At 44.7% G+C, this 21,032-nt stretch overlaps 1 protein-coding gene across 1 annotated transcript in view; it reads left to right on the forward strand.

Moving 5' to 3' along the window:
- The window catches only part of LOC126109470 (tenascin-X-like), a 124,880-nt gene continuing 103,848 nt past the window's right edge, over window positions 1-21,032 (forward strand). Inside the window, exon 1 of the mRNA XM_049914498.1 lies at window positions 1-143. Coding sequence (XP_049770455.1) covers window positions 46-143 — 98 coding nt within the window. The 5' untranslated portion in view covers window positions 1-45. The remainder of the gene's footprint in view (window positions 144-21,032) is intronic.

The raw sequence follows: 21,032 nt of genomic DNA on the forward strand, positions 1-21,032 counted from the left end.
TCTGTCCGTCCCACGTCCAGACGGTCAGTGGCAGTCCGCGGCGAGATGGCGCCAGCAGCCGCCGTGGTCGCGTGGCTACTCCTCCACCTGCTGCTGTCCACGGGGGTCGAAGCCCGCACCGGCGTCTGCACCCGCAAAGAGTCGTGAGTACTGCAGGGTCCGCCCACGTCTAGGCAGCTCAGTCAGTCGCGACCAGAAGTTACCTCACTAGCGAGAACAGCCAATGCGTTACCGGCGTGTTCAAATACTGCCGCAGAGAGTGTAGCTGATAATTTTGTTTGTTCTCTCTAGAAATTGCACATATTTTTGAAAAAAAAAGAAGGGGGGGCGGCAAGTGCGATACGCTTATTGAGATATCTTTTAATATTTTTTTTGTGGGATCTAAAATTTCAAAAACTTCTGTCACACCGGCCTGATTTAGCTTCACTGATCAGGATAGTAAAAACATGCGTGTATTAAGGGAATTTTCATTCACAAAGCAGGCTTATCACAGTCACACAGTTCAATACCGTTCTGTCCTGATTAAATTGAGCTTAACTTAAATTCCATAAGGCAGTGAAGCAATTTCGAAGTCTCGGTGCGACGAAAATTGTCAGTCGATCTCCTGAAAACATTTGTAATAATTATTAACTTTCGGTGATCACATGGGGAAGACCGGAGATCTGCTGGTAAGACCGTGTTAGCCTATTTATTTGGATATCTTGAGCAAACAAAACGGCAGGTTCGTCCAGTGTAACTCAGACGTTCCCCACTGATCCCGTGCAACACAGCGTAGTAAGCAGACACTGTCAATAATAATCAGTTAAATAATACGCGAACACACTTACTTTAGTTTAGTTCATGTGTTAAATTCCTTCTCATACAGAATCTCATCAAGATGGCAACTAGCTCAACAATACATACATATACATCTTCGTTCTTTCCCGGCTAATCGGCAAGATCTCAATCATTCTTTTCATAAGATGGGTGTTGTGTGTTCTTAGGTTAGTTAGGTTTAAGTAGTTCTAAGTTCTAGGGGACTGATGACCATAGATGTTAAGTCCCATAGTGCTCAGAGCCATTTGAACCATTTCTTTTCATAAGAGAAAACACAGATAGCAGATAAGCTATTCCACGGAGTAAATGGACGCTCCAAGGACTAATAGGGTTTGAAACTACTTTGCATTGATAATCATCGTATATTAAAGTTTAGGAATCGGTAAGATAAGAAGAGATATTTCGAGGTATGTACTGAGTTATGTAATTTCTAAAATTTCTGAAAATATTGCGGGGAAACCGCTGCAAGAGACATTACAATCTGCACACGTAGTAATATATGTAGATTCCGCCAACTCGACACGCTCCAGTTGTTGCTATTCGTCTCACGGCGACCCTGCGATCATCAACGCACGAAGAAACTGCGTGATCACAAATAGTGGAGGTTTCACTATTGGATTAATGTTCACTCAACGTGCAGGGTCGGTGGACATCGAGGTTGTTGCACTCGATCCGGCACTGCCTGCGTGCTGCTAGCGGTTCCGGCGTGTCATCGCTCTTCCGGACCTCTCTGATACTCCGTCCTAACCGAACTAACGACACACCCGACCCCGAAAACACTTCACGTCCTTCCAAAGATAGTATGGGTATCACATATTGATAAACGCTGCTGCTGCCACTCGGGGACAGACAACGCTAGCAAACGGAGTGGCGCCAGTAAACACAAGAAGAAAAGGAAAACGAGACTCAACTAATCCGATTACACGATGCCAACCTACCAACGGCACCAACGCGAGCCGCACACGGCTGAAGATGTAAATTTACTGTTATCGAAAAGCCAGGGCAAGAAGAGACACCTGCAGAGCACGTTCACCTGTTATCTCAGCTTAGGTGTCTTTAGAAACGCCTGGAAACAATGACACTATACCGAATACAAGAGAAAATTAATTTTGTGCTAGCATCTGAACAAGCCCAATTTAGACCTCATAGGAGCTGTGAACAAGAGGTCTCCTTGACTACTCACACAGAAAGTGGCTACCAGAAGAAAGTCAAGACTGGGGTACTTTTCGTTGACCTGTCAGTAACTTATGAAAGGGTTTGACAAGAGGGTGTAATATTGAAATTTCTGAAATCAGTACCTTCCGAAACATAAGGTAACCTCTTGAGCAAAATGTTGAGCAATCTGCAGTTTAAGGTACACCAAGGTGAAAAGATCATCAGATGGCATGTATTCAATGATGATTTGCCTCAAGGCTCTATGCCTGCTCTGATGTTATTTGATCTGTACGCAGTAAACCTGCCGCAAATTCCAAAATGCAGATCACCTTACAATTTCATATAAGGGTGAGCATCTTTCGCAATCTGAAGAACACCTAAGAAACAGACTCCCTAACTTCATGAATATTTTCAGACGTGGCGACACAGACTTAATACTTCTAAAACAGAGGAGTGTCTTTGCTACCTCTGTCATCTTACAGCATCAAAATACACTCCTGGAAATTGAAATAAGAACACCGTGAATTCATTGTCCCAGGAAGGGGAAACTTTATTGACACATTCCTGGGGTCAGATACATCACATGATCACACTGACAGAACCACAGGCACATAGACACAGGCAACAGAGCATGCACAATGTCGGCACTAGTACAGTGTATATCCACCTTTCGCAGCAATGCAGGCTGCTATTCTCCCATGGAGACGATCGTAGAGATGCTGGATGTAGTCCTGTGGAACGGCTTGCCATGCCATTTCCACCTGGCGCCTCAGTTGGACCAGCGTTCGTGCTGGACGTGCAGACCGTGTGAGACGACGCTTCATCCAGTCCCAAACATGCTCAATGGGGGACAGATCCGGAGATCTTGCTGGCCAGGGTAGTTGACTTACACCTTCTAGAGCACGTTGGGTGGCACGGGATACATGCGGACGTGCATTGTCCTGTTGGAACAGCAAGTTCCCTTGCCGGTCTAGGAATGGTAGAACGATGGGTTCGATGACAGTTTGGATGTACCGTGCACTATTCAGTGTCCCCTCGACGATCACCAGTGGTGTACGGCCAGTGTAGGAGATCGCTCCCCACACCATGATGCCGGGTGCTGGCCCTGTGTGCCTCGGTCGTATGCAGTCCTGATTGTGGCGCTCACCTGCACGGCGCCAAACACGCATACGACCATCATTGGCACCAAGGCAGAAGCGACTCTCATCGCTGAAGACGACATGTCTCCATTCGTCCTTCCATTCACGCCTGTCGCGACACCACTGGAGGCGGGCTGCACGATGTTGGGGCGTGAGCGGAAGACGGCCTAACGGTGTGCGGGACCGTAGCCCAGCTTCATGGAGACGGTTGCGAATGGTCCTCGCCGATACCCCAGGAGCAACAGTGTCCCTAATTTGCTGGGAAGTGGCGGTGCGGTCCCCTACGGCACTGCGTACGATCCTACGGTCTTGGCGTGCATCCGTGCGTCGCTGCGGTCCGGTCCCAGGTCGACGGGCACGTGCACCTTCCGCCGACCACTGGCGACAACATCGATGTACTGTGGAGACCTCACGCCCCACGTGTTGAGCAATTCGGCGGTACGTCCACCCGGCCTCCCGCATGCCCACTATACGCCCTCGCTCAAAGTCCGTCAACTGCACATACGGTTCACGTCCACGCTGTCGCGGCATGCTACCAGTGTTAAAGACTGCGATGGAGCTCCGTATGCCACGGCGAACTGGCTGACACTGACGGCGGCGGTGCACAAATGCTGCGCAGCTAGCGCCATTCGACGGCCAACACCGCGGTTCCTGGTGTGTCGGCTGTGCCGTGCGTGTGATCATTGCTTGTACAGCCCTCTCGCAGTGTCCGGAGCAAGTATGGTGGGTCTGACACACCGGTGTCAATGTGTTCTTTTTTCCATTTCCAGGAGTGTAGATCACCCCACAGTGTGTACCACCTTGCATAGCTTAGTACAAGGATAAGCCAAACTAGCTTGGTGTCACATTATACAGTACACTGTCGTATCACAATCACCTGGCAGGTAGCACATGGCGACCAAATACAACACCTGTCCGTTGGGCCTGCCTTTCCCTGGTAGACTATGCAGGAGAATACTGCACACCAGTTCGGCTCTGAAGTGCACGTATGAAGAAAGCTGACGTTCATTTGAAAACAGCTACAATAACTACTAGTGGCACAGCCAGATCTATGCCTACATGCTGGATACCAGTACTGTCAAACACCTGTCCAGCTCATCTTCTTCGAAAGATGTCTACAACCTGTGTCAGCAGGCTTACAAAAATAAGCAATTCCTCTCAAGGAAGATTTACTCTCGCTGTCTAGGAAACGCCTCAGATCCGGAGATCAGCAAATGAAGGACTAGTCAAAATGCTCTTCACTGGATCCAACGGCGACGCTCAGTCGAAATGTGAGTAGTAAGTCATGGAAAAATGGAAAACCGGAACGTCTGAGTTACTGACAACCCAACTGTCAATGTTCCAGGCTCCCATCATCAGAGGTGGGTCCAGCTTAACATATACCGGACTGTAGAGGGCATGAGCAAATACAACATGCAGAAAGGGGGCTTTTGCACTTAAAGTACGTGTGATTGTGGCGACATTCACACAATTTTGTTGACACCCACCTACGCAGGGAGAAATGATCATCATAATAAAATAAGAGAAATCAGACATCGAACAGAAAGATTTAGGTGTACCTTTTTCCGACGAGCCATTCGAAAGTGGAATGGTAGAGAAGTAGTATGAAAATGGTTCGATGAACCCTCTGCCAGGCACTTAAGGTGAATTGCAGAGTAACCATGTAGATGTAGAATTAGATGAATGAGCCCCGTCGTGAATGAGTGTCCAAATAGACGTTTCGCTGGGGACCATCAAGAGTCTGCAGCTACACGATGCATCCAACGAGGCGCTCCAGTGATTTGTTTCTTCCGACATTAGTGTCTACTTTGGGCCGTTTACTACTTATGAAGTGTAAATACGTGGGCTATTCGGAAAGTATGGAACGATAGGTCGCGAAATGGAAACCACAGTGAAAATCAAAACTATTTTATTTGCAATGAATAGCTACATCTTCCAGCTACTTGTCAATTTTCTACTCTGGACTGCAGTTCGTTGTTTGTGTCAAAATACTGTCTACATAGCCAGCGGTTCATCTGAGCAGAGATGAACCTCAGGGATAGCCAATTACGGGCTGTATTGTGGGTGATGAAACACTTCCCATCGGGAAAGCTGCAGGATCATCTTCACTGTCCCTGCAGAGTGCGGCCCAGAATTGGCGTGTTGAACGAACCGCATGACAGTTATGTGGATTGCATAGCTTCAGGCGAAATCTTTCGCCAGGCCCTCATACTTGGCGGGAGACGCCAATTCGTAGCCATCTTCACGTTCTCACTGTGAGCTCAGAACTGAAAAGAGCGACATGATGCGATCGACGGCCGTACTAGACACAGTAGCCAACGCATCTGTGCAAAGTTTCATCAGATTTCCACTGTATTTTCCATTTCGCGACCGATCGTTCCTTACTTTCCGAATAACCCTCGTAGTTGCACACGTGTTATTTAAATGTGTACTGCATTTGTTATAATTATGCATACTAATAATAAACACAGTAAACATTTCTATCTTAATTTAAAAAATATCATCTTTGGTGGCAGTAACAGCCTGCAATGACGTTTTCGTTGTGCATAATTAAAGCGTATGTTTTTTTCTCATTTCCCGACAAACAGCCTCCATTTGAAACGCGGAATCTCAAGTTGAAAACAATTTTACTGCTCCCTCCTCTCTCTCTCTCTCTCTCTCTCTCTCTCTCTCTCTCTCTCTCTCTCTCTCTCTCTGTGTGTGTGTGTGTGTGTGTGTGTGTGTGTGTGTGTAACTGTTTGCGCGAAATTACGTTGAAGACCCTCGCTTTTCATTACGCTAAATTTTATATGATCAGCAGTGTTTACAGACATATAATCCGAATTAAATTAAATTACGTTAGAGTATTAACGTAAAACAAACGTGACTCTGCGGAATATGCATGACGTGATATTTTCAGCCAGTACTGAAATGGAGTAAAAATGAAAAAAAGAAACCTCCAGGAAATGAGAGGAAGATTTTCTCCCCTGGCACGCTTTTTAATTACGAACTGTCATACTTGTTGGCCAAACAAGCAATTACAGCGCTATTCACAAGGAAAGTTGTTTCTAGTATAGAAAGGTACATTTATTTATAAACGACTACAGGCCAAGTGTAAAAGTTACGTCTTCAGGGGCCTGTTTTAGAATCGTTGGGTGATCAGTAAAACCATATTTTTTTCTGCTCGTTTCCAGCAATAGATCCCATATTACGAAACGCGAGGTTTCGTTGCCCCTACTAGTCTACGCCTACCAAGGCTCTGTAGGCAACCAGCCGCACAACCTTGTTTGGTGGGTTGCAGACACAGCAGGTTAACTATTGCCGCCCGTTCATTTCAAGGCAGTACGTTGCCCTACACGTATTTCAACCTAACCGGTGTTGGAATACTAAAATGTAGACTTTCACGGCCGGAAATATCATGTCCATTATAATTATCCGGGCTGTTATGCCTTGGTCGGTTGATGAATTCTGTGTCGATTCCCAACGTTTCGTCTCCGACTGCGGGAGACATCTTCAAATGGTTCAAATGGCTCTGAGCACTATGGGACTAAACTTCTGAGGTCATCAGTCCTCTAGAACTTAGAACCACTTAAACCTAACTAACCTAAGGACATCACACACATCCATGCCCGAGGCAGGATTCGAACCTGCGACCGTAACGGTCGCGCGGTTCCAGACTGTAGCGCCTAGAACCACTCGGCCACTCAGGCCGGCGGAGACATCTTCAAGGGGGTCCGTAGCTCAATGGAAGGTCCAACATACCCACTGGCTCGCTACTGACTGCCGCTAAATTCCGTGTCCGCACGCTCCCACGCCGCGGCGTGACGACACGTGTTTTGAAAACGTCAGTGCAATTGGCCGCTGTCCGTCGCCGCCGATCGCCGTTGCCATCACCCAGTAGTGGACGGGTGGTACACATCTTTTTTAACACCGGCATCCATATGCCGTTTAATTTACCGCGCGACTGCTACGGTCGCAGGTTCGAATACTGCCTCGGGCATGGATGTGTGTGATGTCCTTAGGTTCGGTAGGTTTAAGTAGTTCTAAGTTCTAGGGGACTGATGACCACAGATGTTAAGTCCCATAGTGCTCAGAGCCATTTGAACCATTTTGAACCGTTTAATTTCACACCCTCCTCCTTTCGGTTGAAATTATTTGGGTGTTTAGCGATTTCGATTGCCTCTCTGTAGAGCCTTCCGTAATATCCGCTTGTGGTCGCTAGTACTTGCGTCTCCTCGAAGCGAATATTGTGGTTCCCTGGCTGGAAAGCATGCTCCGCAACAGCTGATCGTTCCGTTTCTCCTCTTCTACAATTTCCTTATGCTCTTCCAAACGTTTAGAAACAGTTCTTTTAGTGGTACCCACATAAATATCACCACAGCTGCATGGGATCCTATACACTCCAGCTTTTTCCAGTGGTTTGCGAGCGTCCTTGGCAGGCTTAAGGTATTCCTGTATCTTCCTGGTGGGCTTGTAAATTACGGTAATATTCCGCTCCCTATTCTTTCCGTTACATTTTTAACAAACGGCAGGAAAACCTTAAATTTTGCAGTAGCCTGTACGTCAGTATTATTTCTGCGTGGCTGCCTCAACGCACGTTTTATTTCGGCGGACGAATATCCATTCTTCATTAGTGCATTGTGGAGATGCTCCATCTCTGCGTCGAGCAACTCAGGTTCACAAATATTTGTAGCTCTGTCCGCTAACGTCTTGATAACACCCCGCTTCTGTTGTGGGTGGTGGTTCCAATTCCGGTGCAAATAACGGTCCGTGTGAGTGGGTTTGCGGTATACTGAGTGGCCAAACCTACCATTTTCGTTTCTAAAAACAAGCACAACGACTAATGTAATTTGCCGTCTATCTCCTCCTCCATTGTAAACTGAATTCTCGAGTTTATACTGTTCAGATGTTCGTGGAACCGGCTTAGTTCCTCCCTACCATGTCTCCACAGCACAAACGTGTCATCCACGTATCGGAACCATACATTTGGTTTTTTGCTGGCAGTACCTAAGGCCTGTTCTTCGAATTTCTCCATAAAGAAGTTTGCAATTACGGGACTTAGGGGCCTTCCCATAGCCACGCCATCCGTTTGCTCATAAAACTGTTCATTCCACTTGAAGTATGTGGTCGTCAAACAACACTTAAACAGTTCTAAAATATCGGCAGGAAAAATTCGATCCAGCTGTTCCAATACATCATTAAGTGGAACCATGATAAACAGCGATACCACATCGAAGCTGACCAAAATGTCCTCCGGCTGGACCACTATGCCATTGAATCTGCTCATGAAATGTGTCGAATTCTTTATATAAGAGTCCTAACGGCCCACATGTGGCTTTAGCAGCGTAGTCAAAAACTTGGCTAACGAGTAGGTGGGCGAACCAATGGCACTTAGTATCGGTCTTAACGGCACATTTTCTTTATGAATTTTGGGCAATCCATAATGCCTCGGTGGTAGCGCAACCGAATTGCAGAGACCTTTCTGTACACTCTCTTCAATGGAGGACTTTTTTATTAACCGCGACACAGTTCTGAGAACGCTGTTAGTGGGGTACTTATTCAGCTTTCTATATGCTTGCGGATCCAGTAGATCAGTAATTTTACTCCGATAGTCGGCCACATCCATAACCACCGTTGCGCTTCCTTTGTCAGCTGGGAGAACCAAAATACTATCGTCGTCATTCAGGAGTTTTAAAGCTCTTCTCCCACCCATAGTTAATTACTTTTCGGCGGTTTTCTATATGGATTGCCCAAAAATCATAAAGAAAATGTGCCGTTAATACCGATACTAAGTGCCATTGGTTCGCCCACCTACTTGTTAGCCAAGTTTTTGACTACGCTGCTAAAACCACATGTGGGCCGTTCGGATTCTTATATAAAGAATTCGACACATTTCATGAGCAGATTGAATGGCATAGTGGTCCAGCCGGAGCACATTTTGGTCAGCTTCGATGTGGTATCGCTGTTTACAGTGGTTCCACTTAATGATGTATTGGAACAGCTGGATCGAATTTTTCCTGCCGATATTTCAGAACTACTGAAATTGCCTTACAACGAAGGAAAACCTCACGAAAACATTGGTCCGAACTGGATGATGGGAACTATTATTAAGGCAAACTGTTTCGAGAAACGATGCAAATTTTATTTATTGCATATATAAGATACAGTCTTTTTCACGTGAAACAGTGCGCGAATACTGTCAAACAGCATACATTCACATTTAGGGAGTAGACCTATTATTTCTACCTTGTATGATGCAGAGAGTGGAAATACTGTGAAGTTGTGAACAAGTTATGTACAAGTTAGGTACAAGTTATGTACAAGTTAGGTACCAGAAAAATGAGATCTTGGCGCTATAAACGGTTTTGAGCCGTTAAAATTAAATACACGTTAGTTGAAAGAGTTGACTGCAAGCTTACTGGCAAAGTAGGTAGTTTGTTTATTATAAGGAAACGTACTGCTGACATCGGGGGCATCACGCCTAGTCTCGATCTTAGCAAACTCATCTTCAGACATCAATTACAGGATCGCATTTTGGATTTCAACCTGCGGCCAGTGAACGAAGTGGTGTCATGTGGTGAACATACAATTCTTTGCAGAAGTGAATAATCGCAGTACAACTGTCGTTAGGTTTTATGTGCCGACTGACATCCTCCAACTAGACTTCCAACATTTTTGAAAGTTACCAGTAGTATCGATTTTGTAAGCGTGAGACGCCCGTTAAACCCGCTAGGCAGAACAGGTAGTAGGATTGTGGAAAGGGCCAAGGGTTGAGGTCAATTTCACCTTCTAATTGTAATTTATTGTAATTCAATAACATTTACAACCAAAGCGACACATAGCCGAATCTTTACCGAATGCAACTCTTTCACTGCTGAAGGCCTCCTATAAGAAATCTTAACAAGATAAAAATCCAATTAAGATGTTGTTGTTGTTGTTGTTGTGGTCTTCAGTCCTGAGACTGGTTTGATGCAGCTCTCCATGCTACTCTATCCTGTGCAAGCTTCTTCATCTCCCAGTACCTACTGCAACCGACATCCTTCTGAATCTGCTTAGTGTATTCATCGCTTGGTCTCCCCCTACGATTTTTACCCTCCACGCTGCCCTCCAATACTAAATTGGTGATCCCTTGATGCCTCAGAACATGTCCTACCAACCGATCCCTTCTTCTGATCAAGTTGTGCCACAAACTTCTCTTCTCCCCAATCTTATTCAATACTTCCTCATTAGTTATGTGATCTACCCATCTAATCTTCAGCATTCTTCTGTAGCAGCACATTTCGAAAGCTTCTATTCTCTTCTTGTCCAAACTATTTACCGTCCGTGTTTCACTTCCATACATGGCTACACTCCATACAAATACTTTCAGAAATGACTTCCTGACACTTAAATCTATACTCGATGTTAACAAATTTCTCTTCTTCAGAAACGCTTCCCTTGCCATTGCCAGTCTACAATTTATATCCTCTCTACTTCGACCATCATCAGTTATTCCAACAGTAAAGCTGCATGCCCTCGGGAAAAATTACGGCCGTAGTTTCCCCTTGCTTTCAGCCGTTCGCAGTACCAGCACAGCAAGGCCGTTTTGGTTATTGTTACAAGGCCAGATCAGTCAATCACCCAGACTGTTGCCCTTGCAACTACTGAAAAGGCTGTTGCCCCTCTTCAGGAACCACACGTTTGTCTGATGAAGATAGCAATAAAATAATTCAAAAAACAAAATACGCAAGGTGCAATACCAATGGCTGAGGGCCACAATTAAACTTCAAAATTTTAAAATATATTACCATAAACTTTAAAGACAGAAGGCAGCAGTGTTTAAGCTTGAAAGATGAATTTAAAAATTAATTTTGCAAATTTTTAAGAAAACAAAACAAATAACCGTAAGCCTAAAATTTAAATATCTGACAAAAACACCGGTGTGTAACATCCCCCCAGTTTCGCGCCGAATTATATTATACGCTGTACGTGAAGTTATACTTTAATTATTTTAGCATAATATATATTTTCCTCTTTGTCATGAGACTCATTGTTGTCCACTTCAGTTATTGTGAAAACTACTAAATGATAACATCTCCTTTCTTAAATGCTGGAATTTATTAATTAAATCACTCAATTTATAAACATTTATGAACAACTGTGTGTCATTCCGCCACTCATCTCCGGCCTCGCTACAGAGCAACCTCTCTCTCTAGCCTCTCACACCCGACTTCCACCCACGGACTCCAACACTCGACTACTGCTTACCCACTCGCACATTGTTGACTGCACTGCAGTCTTTGCTTAAACCATGTATGGTCTCTGCATAGTGCATAATCGATACTACGTAAGGGTACTGTACCCTTACAGGTGGCACTCAGAACGCCTCCAGGGAGGTCGGTCTGCCCTCGTTCACTTAGGTGAGACAGGTGGTGAGCCCAACTAGACTTGATCCGTCGGAACCCAACCAGGGAACAGCCACTGTCCGATCGACGCAACGATTTGCTTCCCGTCAATCACTACATGAGAACTCAAACCGGTAATGTTACAAACATGATAATCCACAATAGAGTATGTATTAGCTGTCAAAATTACACACCATGTTGGACAGCGACAACAGGTGAGGAAAGGACGCTACCTGAAATTAAGTTAGTGGCCAGGGCAGGTAACCAGAACACTGACGGCCACAAGACAGAAAATTCCACTGGTGCACTCAAATCGTAGTCGACCAAAATACATTCCTGGAAATTGAAATAAGAACACCGTGAATTCATTGTCCCAGGAAGGGGAAACTTTATTGACACATTCCTGGGGTCAGATACATCACATGATCACACTGACAGAACCACAGGCACATAGACACAGGCAACAGAGCATGCACAATGTCGGCACTAGTACAGTGTATATCCACCTTTCGCAGCAATGCAGGCTGCTATTGTCCCATGGAGACGATCGTAGAGATGCTGTGGAACGGCTTGCCATGCCATTTCCACCTGGCGCCTCAGTTGGACCAGCGTTCGTGCTGGACGTGCAGACCGCGTGAGACGACGCTTCATCCAGTCCCAAACATGCTCAATGGGGGACAGATCCGGAGATCTTGCTGGCCAGGGTAGTTGACGTACACCTTCTAGAGCACGTTGGGTCGCACGGGATACATGCGGACGTGCATTGTCCTGTTGGAACAGCAAGTTCCCTTGCCGGTCTAGGAATGGTAGAACGATGGGTTCGATGACGGTTTGGATGTACCGTGCACTATTCAGTGTCCCCTCGACGATCACCAGTGGTCTACGGCCAGTGTAGGAGATCGCTCCCCACACCATGATGCCGGGTGTTGGCCCTGTGTTCCTCGGTCGTATGCAGTCCTGATTGTGGCGCTCACCTGCACGGCGCCAGACACGCATACGACCATCATTGGCACCAAGGCAGAAGCGACTCTCACCGCTGAAGACGACACGTCTCCATTCGTCCCTCCATTCACGCCTGTCGCGACACCACTGGAGGCGGGCTGCACGATGTTGGGGCGTGAGCGGAAGACGGCCTAACGGTGTGCGGGACCGTAGCCCAGCTTCATGGAGACGGTTGCGAATGGTCCTCGCCGATACCCCAGGAGCAACAGTGTCCCTAATTTGCTGGGAAGTGGCGGTGCGGTCCCCTACGGCACTGCGTACGATCCTACGGTCTTGGCGTGCATCCGTGCGTCGCTGCGGTCCGGTCCCAGGTCGACGGGCACGTGCACCTTCCGCCGACCACTGGCGACAGCATCGATGTACTGTGGAGACCTCACGCCCCACGTGTTGAGCAATTCGGCGGTACGTCGACCCGGCCTCCCGCATGCCCACTATACGCCCTCGCTCAAAGTCCGTCAACTGCACATACGGTTCACGTCCACGCTGTCGCGGCATGCTACCAGTGTTAAAGACTGCGATGGAGCTCCGTATGCCACGGCGAACTGGCTGACACTGACGGCGGCGGTGCACAAATGCTGCGCAGCTAGCGCCATTCGACGGCCAACACCGCGGTTCCTGGTGTGTCCGCTGTGCCGTGCGTGTGATCATTGCTTGTACAGCCCTCTCGCAGTGTCCGGAGCAAGTATGGTGGGTCTGACACACCGGTGTCAATGTGTTCTTTTTTCCATTTCGAGGAGTGTAGTTAATTGCACCTCACGGCGGCTAAATCTCAGCAGTAGAACCACTCGGTGTTGCTCACGGGAAAACCTCCCCAACAGCAAACCACCTAAGCGAACCACCACAACATGAATAGACGAAGCTCGGGTAGTTGAAACCACTACTCAACTTTGGCGTCCTGAGTCGGTGAACCACGAAGCTCGTAGCGATCGGACAGCTCCACACACGCTCCGACACTGCGCAGGGGCAGTCAGTGGCCCCAGCCGACTGCAACGCGCGGAGATAACTTCCCTGGTCCCCAACAACCGACCGACAGACTCCTGACCCCCTTGCCGGAAACTATATGCACCAAATATCGATACACGGTGCAAATATCGATACACATCACTGCTGTCAAACGTAGAAGGAAGAAGAACCACGACGTAACCGCGACAAGGGCGGGAAACCAAACACAGATAGACTGCGAAGTTCACGAAAATGCATAAGTGGGGGAGAGCACGGCTCAAATCGGTTAACGCTGCATGGCGACTTAGGAAGTAATTATAGTGAAAGCATTATGTGTAAGCCAACCATGTAGTTAAGCACCTCGTTCCAGCAGTCTACACACATAGACCGTCGTTCATTACTTTTTCTCCCATAAACAGGCGTATTTGTGCGCTAATCGACACATGGTCCGCGAGAGTGAACCATCTAATTCTTAGTTTTGATCCCAGGGCGCAGCACGTTGCAAGGAACGATTCATATGTTAGTTTGCAGTAGGTCACGTGCAGAAAACGGTAACTTGTTTAAATCGTCATCATTATCACCCAGTTCTATCACTTAGCAACGTGGCCTCTTTGGCGTTGGCGTATAACAAAGCATCTCAGTAAGATCTTCCAATTCTTCCGCTCCTGAGCTTCCCTTTGCCAATTGAATCCCACTGTCTTCCTTGTATCTCTGTCCCATCTGTCTGGTGGTCTTCCTCTAGGTCTATTTTGGTAAATTGGGCTCCACTCTAGGACTTCTTTAGACCATTTACCATTTTCTGCTGCCGGCCGGTGTGGCCGAGCGGTTCTAGGCGCTTCAGTCTGGAACCGGGCTACCGCTACGGTCGCAGGTTCGAATCCTGCCTCGGTCATGGACGTGTTGATGTCCTTAGGTTAGTTAGGTTAAAGTAGTTCTAAGTTCTAGAGGACTGAGGACCTCAGATGTTAAGTCCCATACTGCTGAGAGCCAATTTTGAACCATCTTCTGTTCGAACAACATTACCAAGCCACTGCCATTTAAGTGTATTCGCTCTTTCCATTATGTCGGTGACCTTCGTTGTTCGTCTTACTTCGACTTCTCTCTTCCGGTCTTTTTTCGTGTAACCCGACATTGATCTTTCCATTCCTCTTTGGGCAACTGTTAGCTCCCTAACAATGAACTCATTTAATGTCCATGTCTCGCAGCCATAAGTAATTACTGGCAATATACATTAGTCAATAATACATTTCTTCAGCTCAAACGACATCTTAGATTTCAAAATTGAAGAGTGCCTCCCATAAGCTTGCCAGCCCAATTCTGGTTTTAAATTTCCTTTCATTTTTATCAGTTGACCCAGATAGACACATTCTGTGACTCTTTGGAGATGTGTATTTCCAACTGATATACTTCCCTCAGGTGTCCATCCATTGATCATTATCTTGTTTTTATCAATGTTCATTTTTAGTCCAACTTCAGAGCACGCTAATGCAAGATCTTTAACTAATAATCTAAGTTCTTCTATATGATTCGCAAATAGGACTATATCATCCGCAAAACTCAAGTGGTTCTACATCTACATATATACTCCGCTAGCCACCAAGTGGTGTGTAGCGGAGGGCACAGTTCGCGCCAAAATCATATCTCCCCCCCCCCCCCCCCCCCTGTTCTGCTCGCGGAACGCGCGAGAGAAAAACTACTGTCTGAACGCCTCAGTACGAACTCTAATTTCCCTTATCTTTGAATGGTGATCATTGAGCAATTTGAAAGTTGGTGGTAATAATATATGCTCTACATGCTCGGCGAAGATCGGATTTCGGAATTTAGTGAGCAGACCCTCCCGTTTAGCGCGTCGTCTATCTGCAAGTGTGTCCCACTTCATACTTTCTACGAGATTTGTAACGCTCTCGCGATGGCTATATGTACCAGTCATAAATCTTGCCGCTCTTGGCTCTGAGCACTATGGGACTTAACATCTGAGGTCATCAGTCCCCTAGAACTTAGAACTACTTAAACCTAACTAACCTAAGGACAGCACACAACACCCAGTCATCACGAGGCATTGCCGCTCCTCTTTGGACCTTCTCAATCTCTTGAATCAGACGCAACTGGTAAGCGTCCCATACAGACGAACAATTAATGCTGGACGAACTAACGTGTTGCAAGCAATTTCCTTTGTTGAAGGATTCTGCCAATAAACCGCCATCTAGATTTCGCCTTGGCCGTTACTTCTGTAATCTGATCATTCCATTTGAAATCATTTCGATTAGTCACACCCAGATACTTGACGGATGTTACCACTTCCTAAGACGGGGCATTTATTTTGTACTCGTACATTAATGGCGATTTTCGCTTTGTTATACGCAGTAGATTACACTTACTAATATTGAGAGATAACTGCCAGTCATTACCCCACGCATTTATTTTCTGCGAATCCTCATTGATTTGTTCGCAACTTTCGTGTGATACTACTTTCCTGTAGACCACAGCATCGTCGGCAAACAGTCTAACGCCGCTGTCAATACCATCAACCAGATCGTTTATGTACATCGTAAAAAGCAGCGGACCTATTACGCTGTCCTGTCTCGCGTACAAACATATAACACAAGTGACACCCATTCACCTGACCAATTTCGAAGCCCGTGAGTTGCGCGGAGCTCCCCATTCTGCTCTCTCGCGATGTCCAATGACTACTGAGGTCGCTGATATGGAGTACCTGGCAGTAGGTAGCAGCACAATGCAGCTAACATGAAAAACTTATGTTTTTGGGGGTGTCCGGATACTTTTTATCACGTAGTGTAGTTTCCAAACTTATTTTATTTGGTTGCTAGCTTCAGCGGTAGATAATGGTTGAAGTGATCGCTATAGCAAAAATCCATTAATACCATTATTGCCGCCCTCTGTTTTGCTCAGAACCGAGGCAGAATCTTCCTACACGTCGGTCAGGGCCCTGCAAATGGCGTAGTAAAACACTGGTAGCTAAATAAAAAAGTCTGGAAACTAGACCGCTGGAAGGTGTTTAATTCGACACCTCCAATCAGCAGTACCGTTCTGTAGTCACGTGTGTCGTGCAGAAGGAAAACTTGGAATTAACTGATATACATTTTTGGCTGGGTCAAAAAGTTTGTTAGCCGTTACGACTTCGAGAATCGATTATGAAATTATATCACACACTTTACAGTAGCTTTCGGATTATTTATGTACATGCGTGGTAACTTACGGTGTACTGGCGTAGATGTACCGGGTGGTTATAATTGAACTTTCCCTTTTTTAACACGTTATAACACGGAATCTTATTACTGTGCGAGCACCTAACTTGGTAGCATTAATGTCCAGAACATGGGGTGGATGACTCCCATGCGACCGAGCGAGGTGGCGCAGTGGCTAGCACACTGGATTCGCATTCGGGAGGACGACGGTTCAATGCCGCGTCCGGTCATCCTGATTTAGGTTTTCCGTGATTTCCCTAAATCGCTCCAGGCAAATACCGGGATTGTTCCTTTGAAAGTGCACGGCCGACTTCCATCCCCGTCCTTCCCTTATCCGATGAGACCGATGACTTCGCTGTCTGGTCTCCTCCCCCAAACAACCCAACCCAACTTCCATGCGTCACAGCGCCACTGTCCAGTTCCAACTACGGCCACCAGGTGCCGTGATCAGTCATCGTGGTTCATGGTTTCACACACTCGACCAGTCGAAGTGCACTTGTTGACGTGTCAACAGGAGCGTGGACAAGAGGAGCAGAGTCTTACTGGTGATGCTCTATTATCAAAACAGTAATTCAGCATTTTTGGACAACATGGTCGTGGAGAGAAGCAGCGATTAGTATGAGTAATCAATCAAAAAGAGTCTTAATCGCATTTATTATTATTATTATTGACTTTTTTTTCTCAGACTTAAGTCTGGTTAAAAATGGAACGTGACGCGGACCTCGGTCAAGCGTGACTTCCTTGTAACTGTGTGGTATATGTTATATTGCATTTAGGAACTTTCGGGTAATTGAACATGTATCAATAATTACAGATTTTTGTAGTTGTATATATATGTTTGGTTGGATGTAGCTGTATTGCATTGATGTACTGGTGGATATTGTGAGGTATGACTCCTGTAGTTGATAGTATAATTGGTATAATGTCGACTTTATCCTGATGCCACATGTCCTTGACTTCCTCAGCCAGTTGGATGTATTTTTCAATTTTTTCTCCTGTTTTCTTCTGTATATTTGTTGTGTTGGGTATGGATATTTCGATTAGTTGTGTTTAATTTCTTCTTTTTATTGGTGAGTATGATGTCAGGTTTGTTATGTGGTGTTGTTTTATCTGTTATAATGGATCTGTTCCAGTATAATTTGTATTCATCATTCTCCAGTATATTTTGTGGTGCATACTTGTATGTGGGAACGTGTTGTTTTATTAGTTTATGTTGTATGGCAAGTTGTTGATGTATTATTTTTGCTACATTGTCATGTCTTCTGGGGTATTCTGTATTTGCTAGTATTGTACATCCGCTTGTGATGTGATCTACTGTTTCTATTTGTTGTTTGCAAAATCTGCATTTATCTGTTGTGGTATCGGGATCTTTAATAATATGCTTACTGTAATATCTGGTGTTTATTGTTTGATCCTGTATTGCAGTCATGAATCCTTCCGTCTCACTGTATATATTGCCTTTTCTTAGCCATGTGTTGGATGCGTCTTGATCTATGTGTGGCTGTGTTAGATGATACGGGTGCTTGCCATGTAGTGTTTTCTTTTTCCAATTTACTTTCTTTGTATCTGTTGATGTTATGTGATCTAAAGGGTTGTAGAAGTGGTTATGAAATTGCAATGGTGTAGCTGATGTATTTATATGAGTGATTGCTTTGTGTATTTTGCTAGTTTCTGCTCGTTCTAGAAAGAATTTTCTTAAATTGTCTACCTGTCCATAATGTAGGTTTTTTATATCTATAAATCCCCTTCCACCTTCCTTTCTGCTTAATGTGAATCTTTCTGTTGCTGAATGTATGTGATGTATTCTATATTTGTGGCATTGTGATCATGTAAGTGTATTGAGTGCTTCTAGGTCTGTGTCACTCCATTTCACTACTCCAAATGAGTAGGTCAATACTGGTATAGCATAAATATTTATAGCTTTTGTCTTGTTTCTTGCTGTCAATTCTGTTTTCAGTATTTTTTTTACTCTTTGTCTATATTTTTCTTTTAGTTCTTCTTTAATATTTGTATTATCTATTCCTATTTTTTGTCTGTATCCTAGATATTTATAGGCATCTGTTTTTTCCATCGCTTCTATGCAGTCGCTCTGGTTGTCCAATATGTAATCTTCTTGTTTAGTGTGTTTTCCCTTGACTATGCTATTTTTCTTACATTTGTCTGTTCCAAAAGCCATATTTATATCATTGCTGAATACTTCTGTTATCTTTAGTAATTGGTTGAGTTGTTGATTTGTTGCTGCCAGTAGTTTTAGATCATCCATGTATAGCAAATGTGTGATTTTGTGTGGGTATGTTCCAGTAATATTGTATCCATAATTTGTATTATTTAGCATGTTGGATAGTAGGTTCAGAGCAAGACAGAACCAGAAAGGACTTAATGAGTCTCCTTGGTATATTCCACGCTTAATCTGTATTGGCTGTGATGTGATGTTATCTGAATTTGTTTGGATATTAAGTGTGGTTTTCCAGTTTTTCATTACTATGTTTAGAAACTGTATCAATTTAGGATCTACTTTGTATATTTCCAATGTCTGTAGTAACCATGAGTGGGGTACACTATCAAAGGCTTTTTGGTAATCAATGTATGCGTAGTGTAGGGACCTTTGTTTAGTTTTAGCTTGATATGTCACCTCTGTATCTATTATCAGTTGCTCTTTACATCCTCGTGCTCCTTTTCAGCAGCCTTTTTGTTCTTCATTTATAATTTTGTTCTGTGTTGTATGTGTCATTAATTTCTGTGTGATGACTGAAGTTAATATTTTGTATATTGTTGGTAGGCATGTTATGGGGCGATATTTAGCTGGGTTTGCTGTGTCTGCTTGATCTTTAGGTTTCAGATAGGTTATTCCATGTGCAAGTGTATTAGGGAATGTGTATGGGTCTACAATGTAACTGTTAAATAATTTAGTTAGATGTGAATGTGTTGAGGTGAACTTCTTTAGCCAGTAATTTGCTATTTTATCATTTCCAGGGGCTTTCCAATTGTGTGTAGAATTAATTGCTCGGGTGACTTCATGTTGCAAAATTATCACTTCAGGCATTTGTGGTATCATCTTGTATGTGTCTGTTTCTGCTTGTATCCACCGTGCATGCCTGTTATGTTGTACCGGGTTTGACCATATGTTGCTCCAGAAGTGTTCCATGTCTGTTATGTTTGGTGGATTGTCTATTTTAATGTGTGTGTTATACACTGTTTGGTAAAATCTCTTTTAGTTTGTGTTGAATGTTTGGTTTTTTTTCCTTCTATTTTCACTTTTTTTGTATCTTCTAAGTTGTTTGGCCAATGCTTGTAATTTCTGCTTTTTTCATCTAATTGCTCTATTGCTTCTTGTTGTGAGATTTTACCTAACCTTTTTCGTTTTTTGTCTGATATTTCATTTCTTAGAAATTGTGTTCGCTGTCCTATGTCTTTTCTCAGTTTTTCTATTCTGATCTGTAGCCTGTGTTGCCATGCTGGTTTTGTGGGTTTCTTCTGTGTGTTGGTTTGTTCTGATCTCTGCCTAGTGTGTATATTTAGTGTAGTGAGTGCTCCTATATAAACCAGTAGTTGTAACTCTTCCATAGTTGTGTTTTCATTTATTTTGTTGTGTATGATTGTGTTGATAGTTTTTATTGTTGTTTCGACTTGTGGGTTATTTGGCGGTCTATGCAAGAATGGTGTAATGTCTGTATTTGTGTCTTTGTATTCTATATATGTCAGCTGAAATTTCTCTTCTATATCTAACACGTGTGTCTCTTCGTGTTCTATTTGTGCTTGTTTTGGTGGCTGTCTTAAGATTTCGTTTTCCTCTGATTGTTTAATTGATGCGTGTTATTATTATTATTATTATTATTATTATTATACCGCCAAGCGGTTTCAACCCAGCGTAGGGGTCATCTTCTGGACGTTTACACTGTGAAATTATACACTCCTGGAAATTGAAATAAGAACACCGTGAATTCATTGTCCCAGGAAGGGGAAACTTTATTGACACATTCCTGGGGTCAGATACATCACATGATCACACTGACAGAACCACAGGCACATAGACACAGGCAACAGAGCATGCACAATGTCGGCACTAGTACAGTGTATATCCACCTTTCGCAGCAATGCAGGCTGCTATTCTCCCATGGAGACGATCGTAGAGATGCTGGATGTAGTCCTGTGGAACGGCTTGCCATGCCATTTCCACCTGGCGCCTCAGTTGGACCAGCGTTCGTGCTGGACGTGCAGACCGCGTGAGACGACGCTTCATCCAGTCCCAAACATGCTCAATGGGGGACAGATCCGGAGATCTTGCTGGCCAGGGTAGTTGACTTACACCTTCTAGAGCACGTTGGGTGGCACGGGATACATGGGGACGTGCATTGTCCTGTTGGAACAGCAAGTTCCCTTGTCGGTCTAGGAATGGTAGAACGATGGGT

Source organism: Schistocerca cancellata, chromosome 12 (assembly GCF_023864275.1).
Source record: "Schistocerca cancellata isolate TAMUIC-IGC-003103 chromosome 12, iqSchCanc2.1, whole genome shotgun sequence".
Lineage (NCBI taxonomy): Eukaryota > Metazoa > Arthropoda > Insecta > Orthoptera > Acrididae > Schistocerca > Schistocerca cancellata.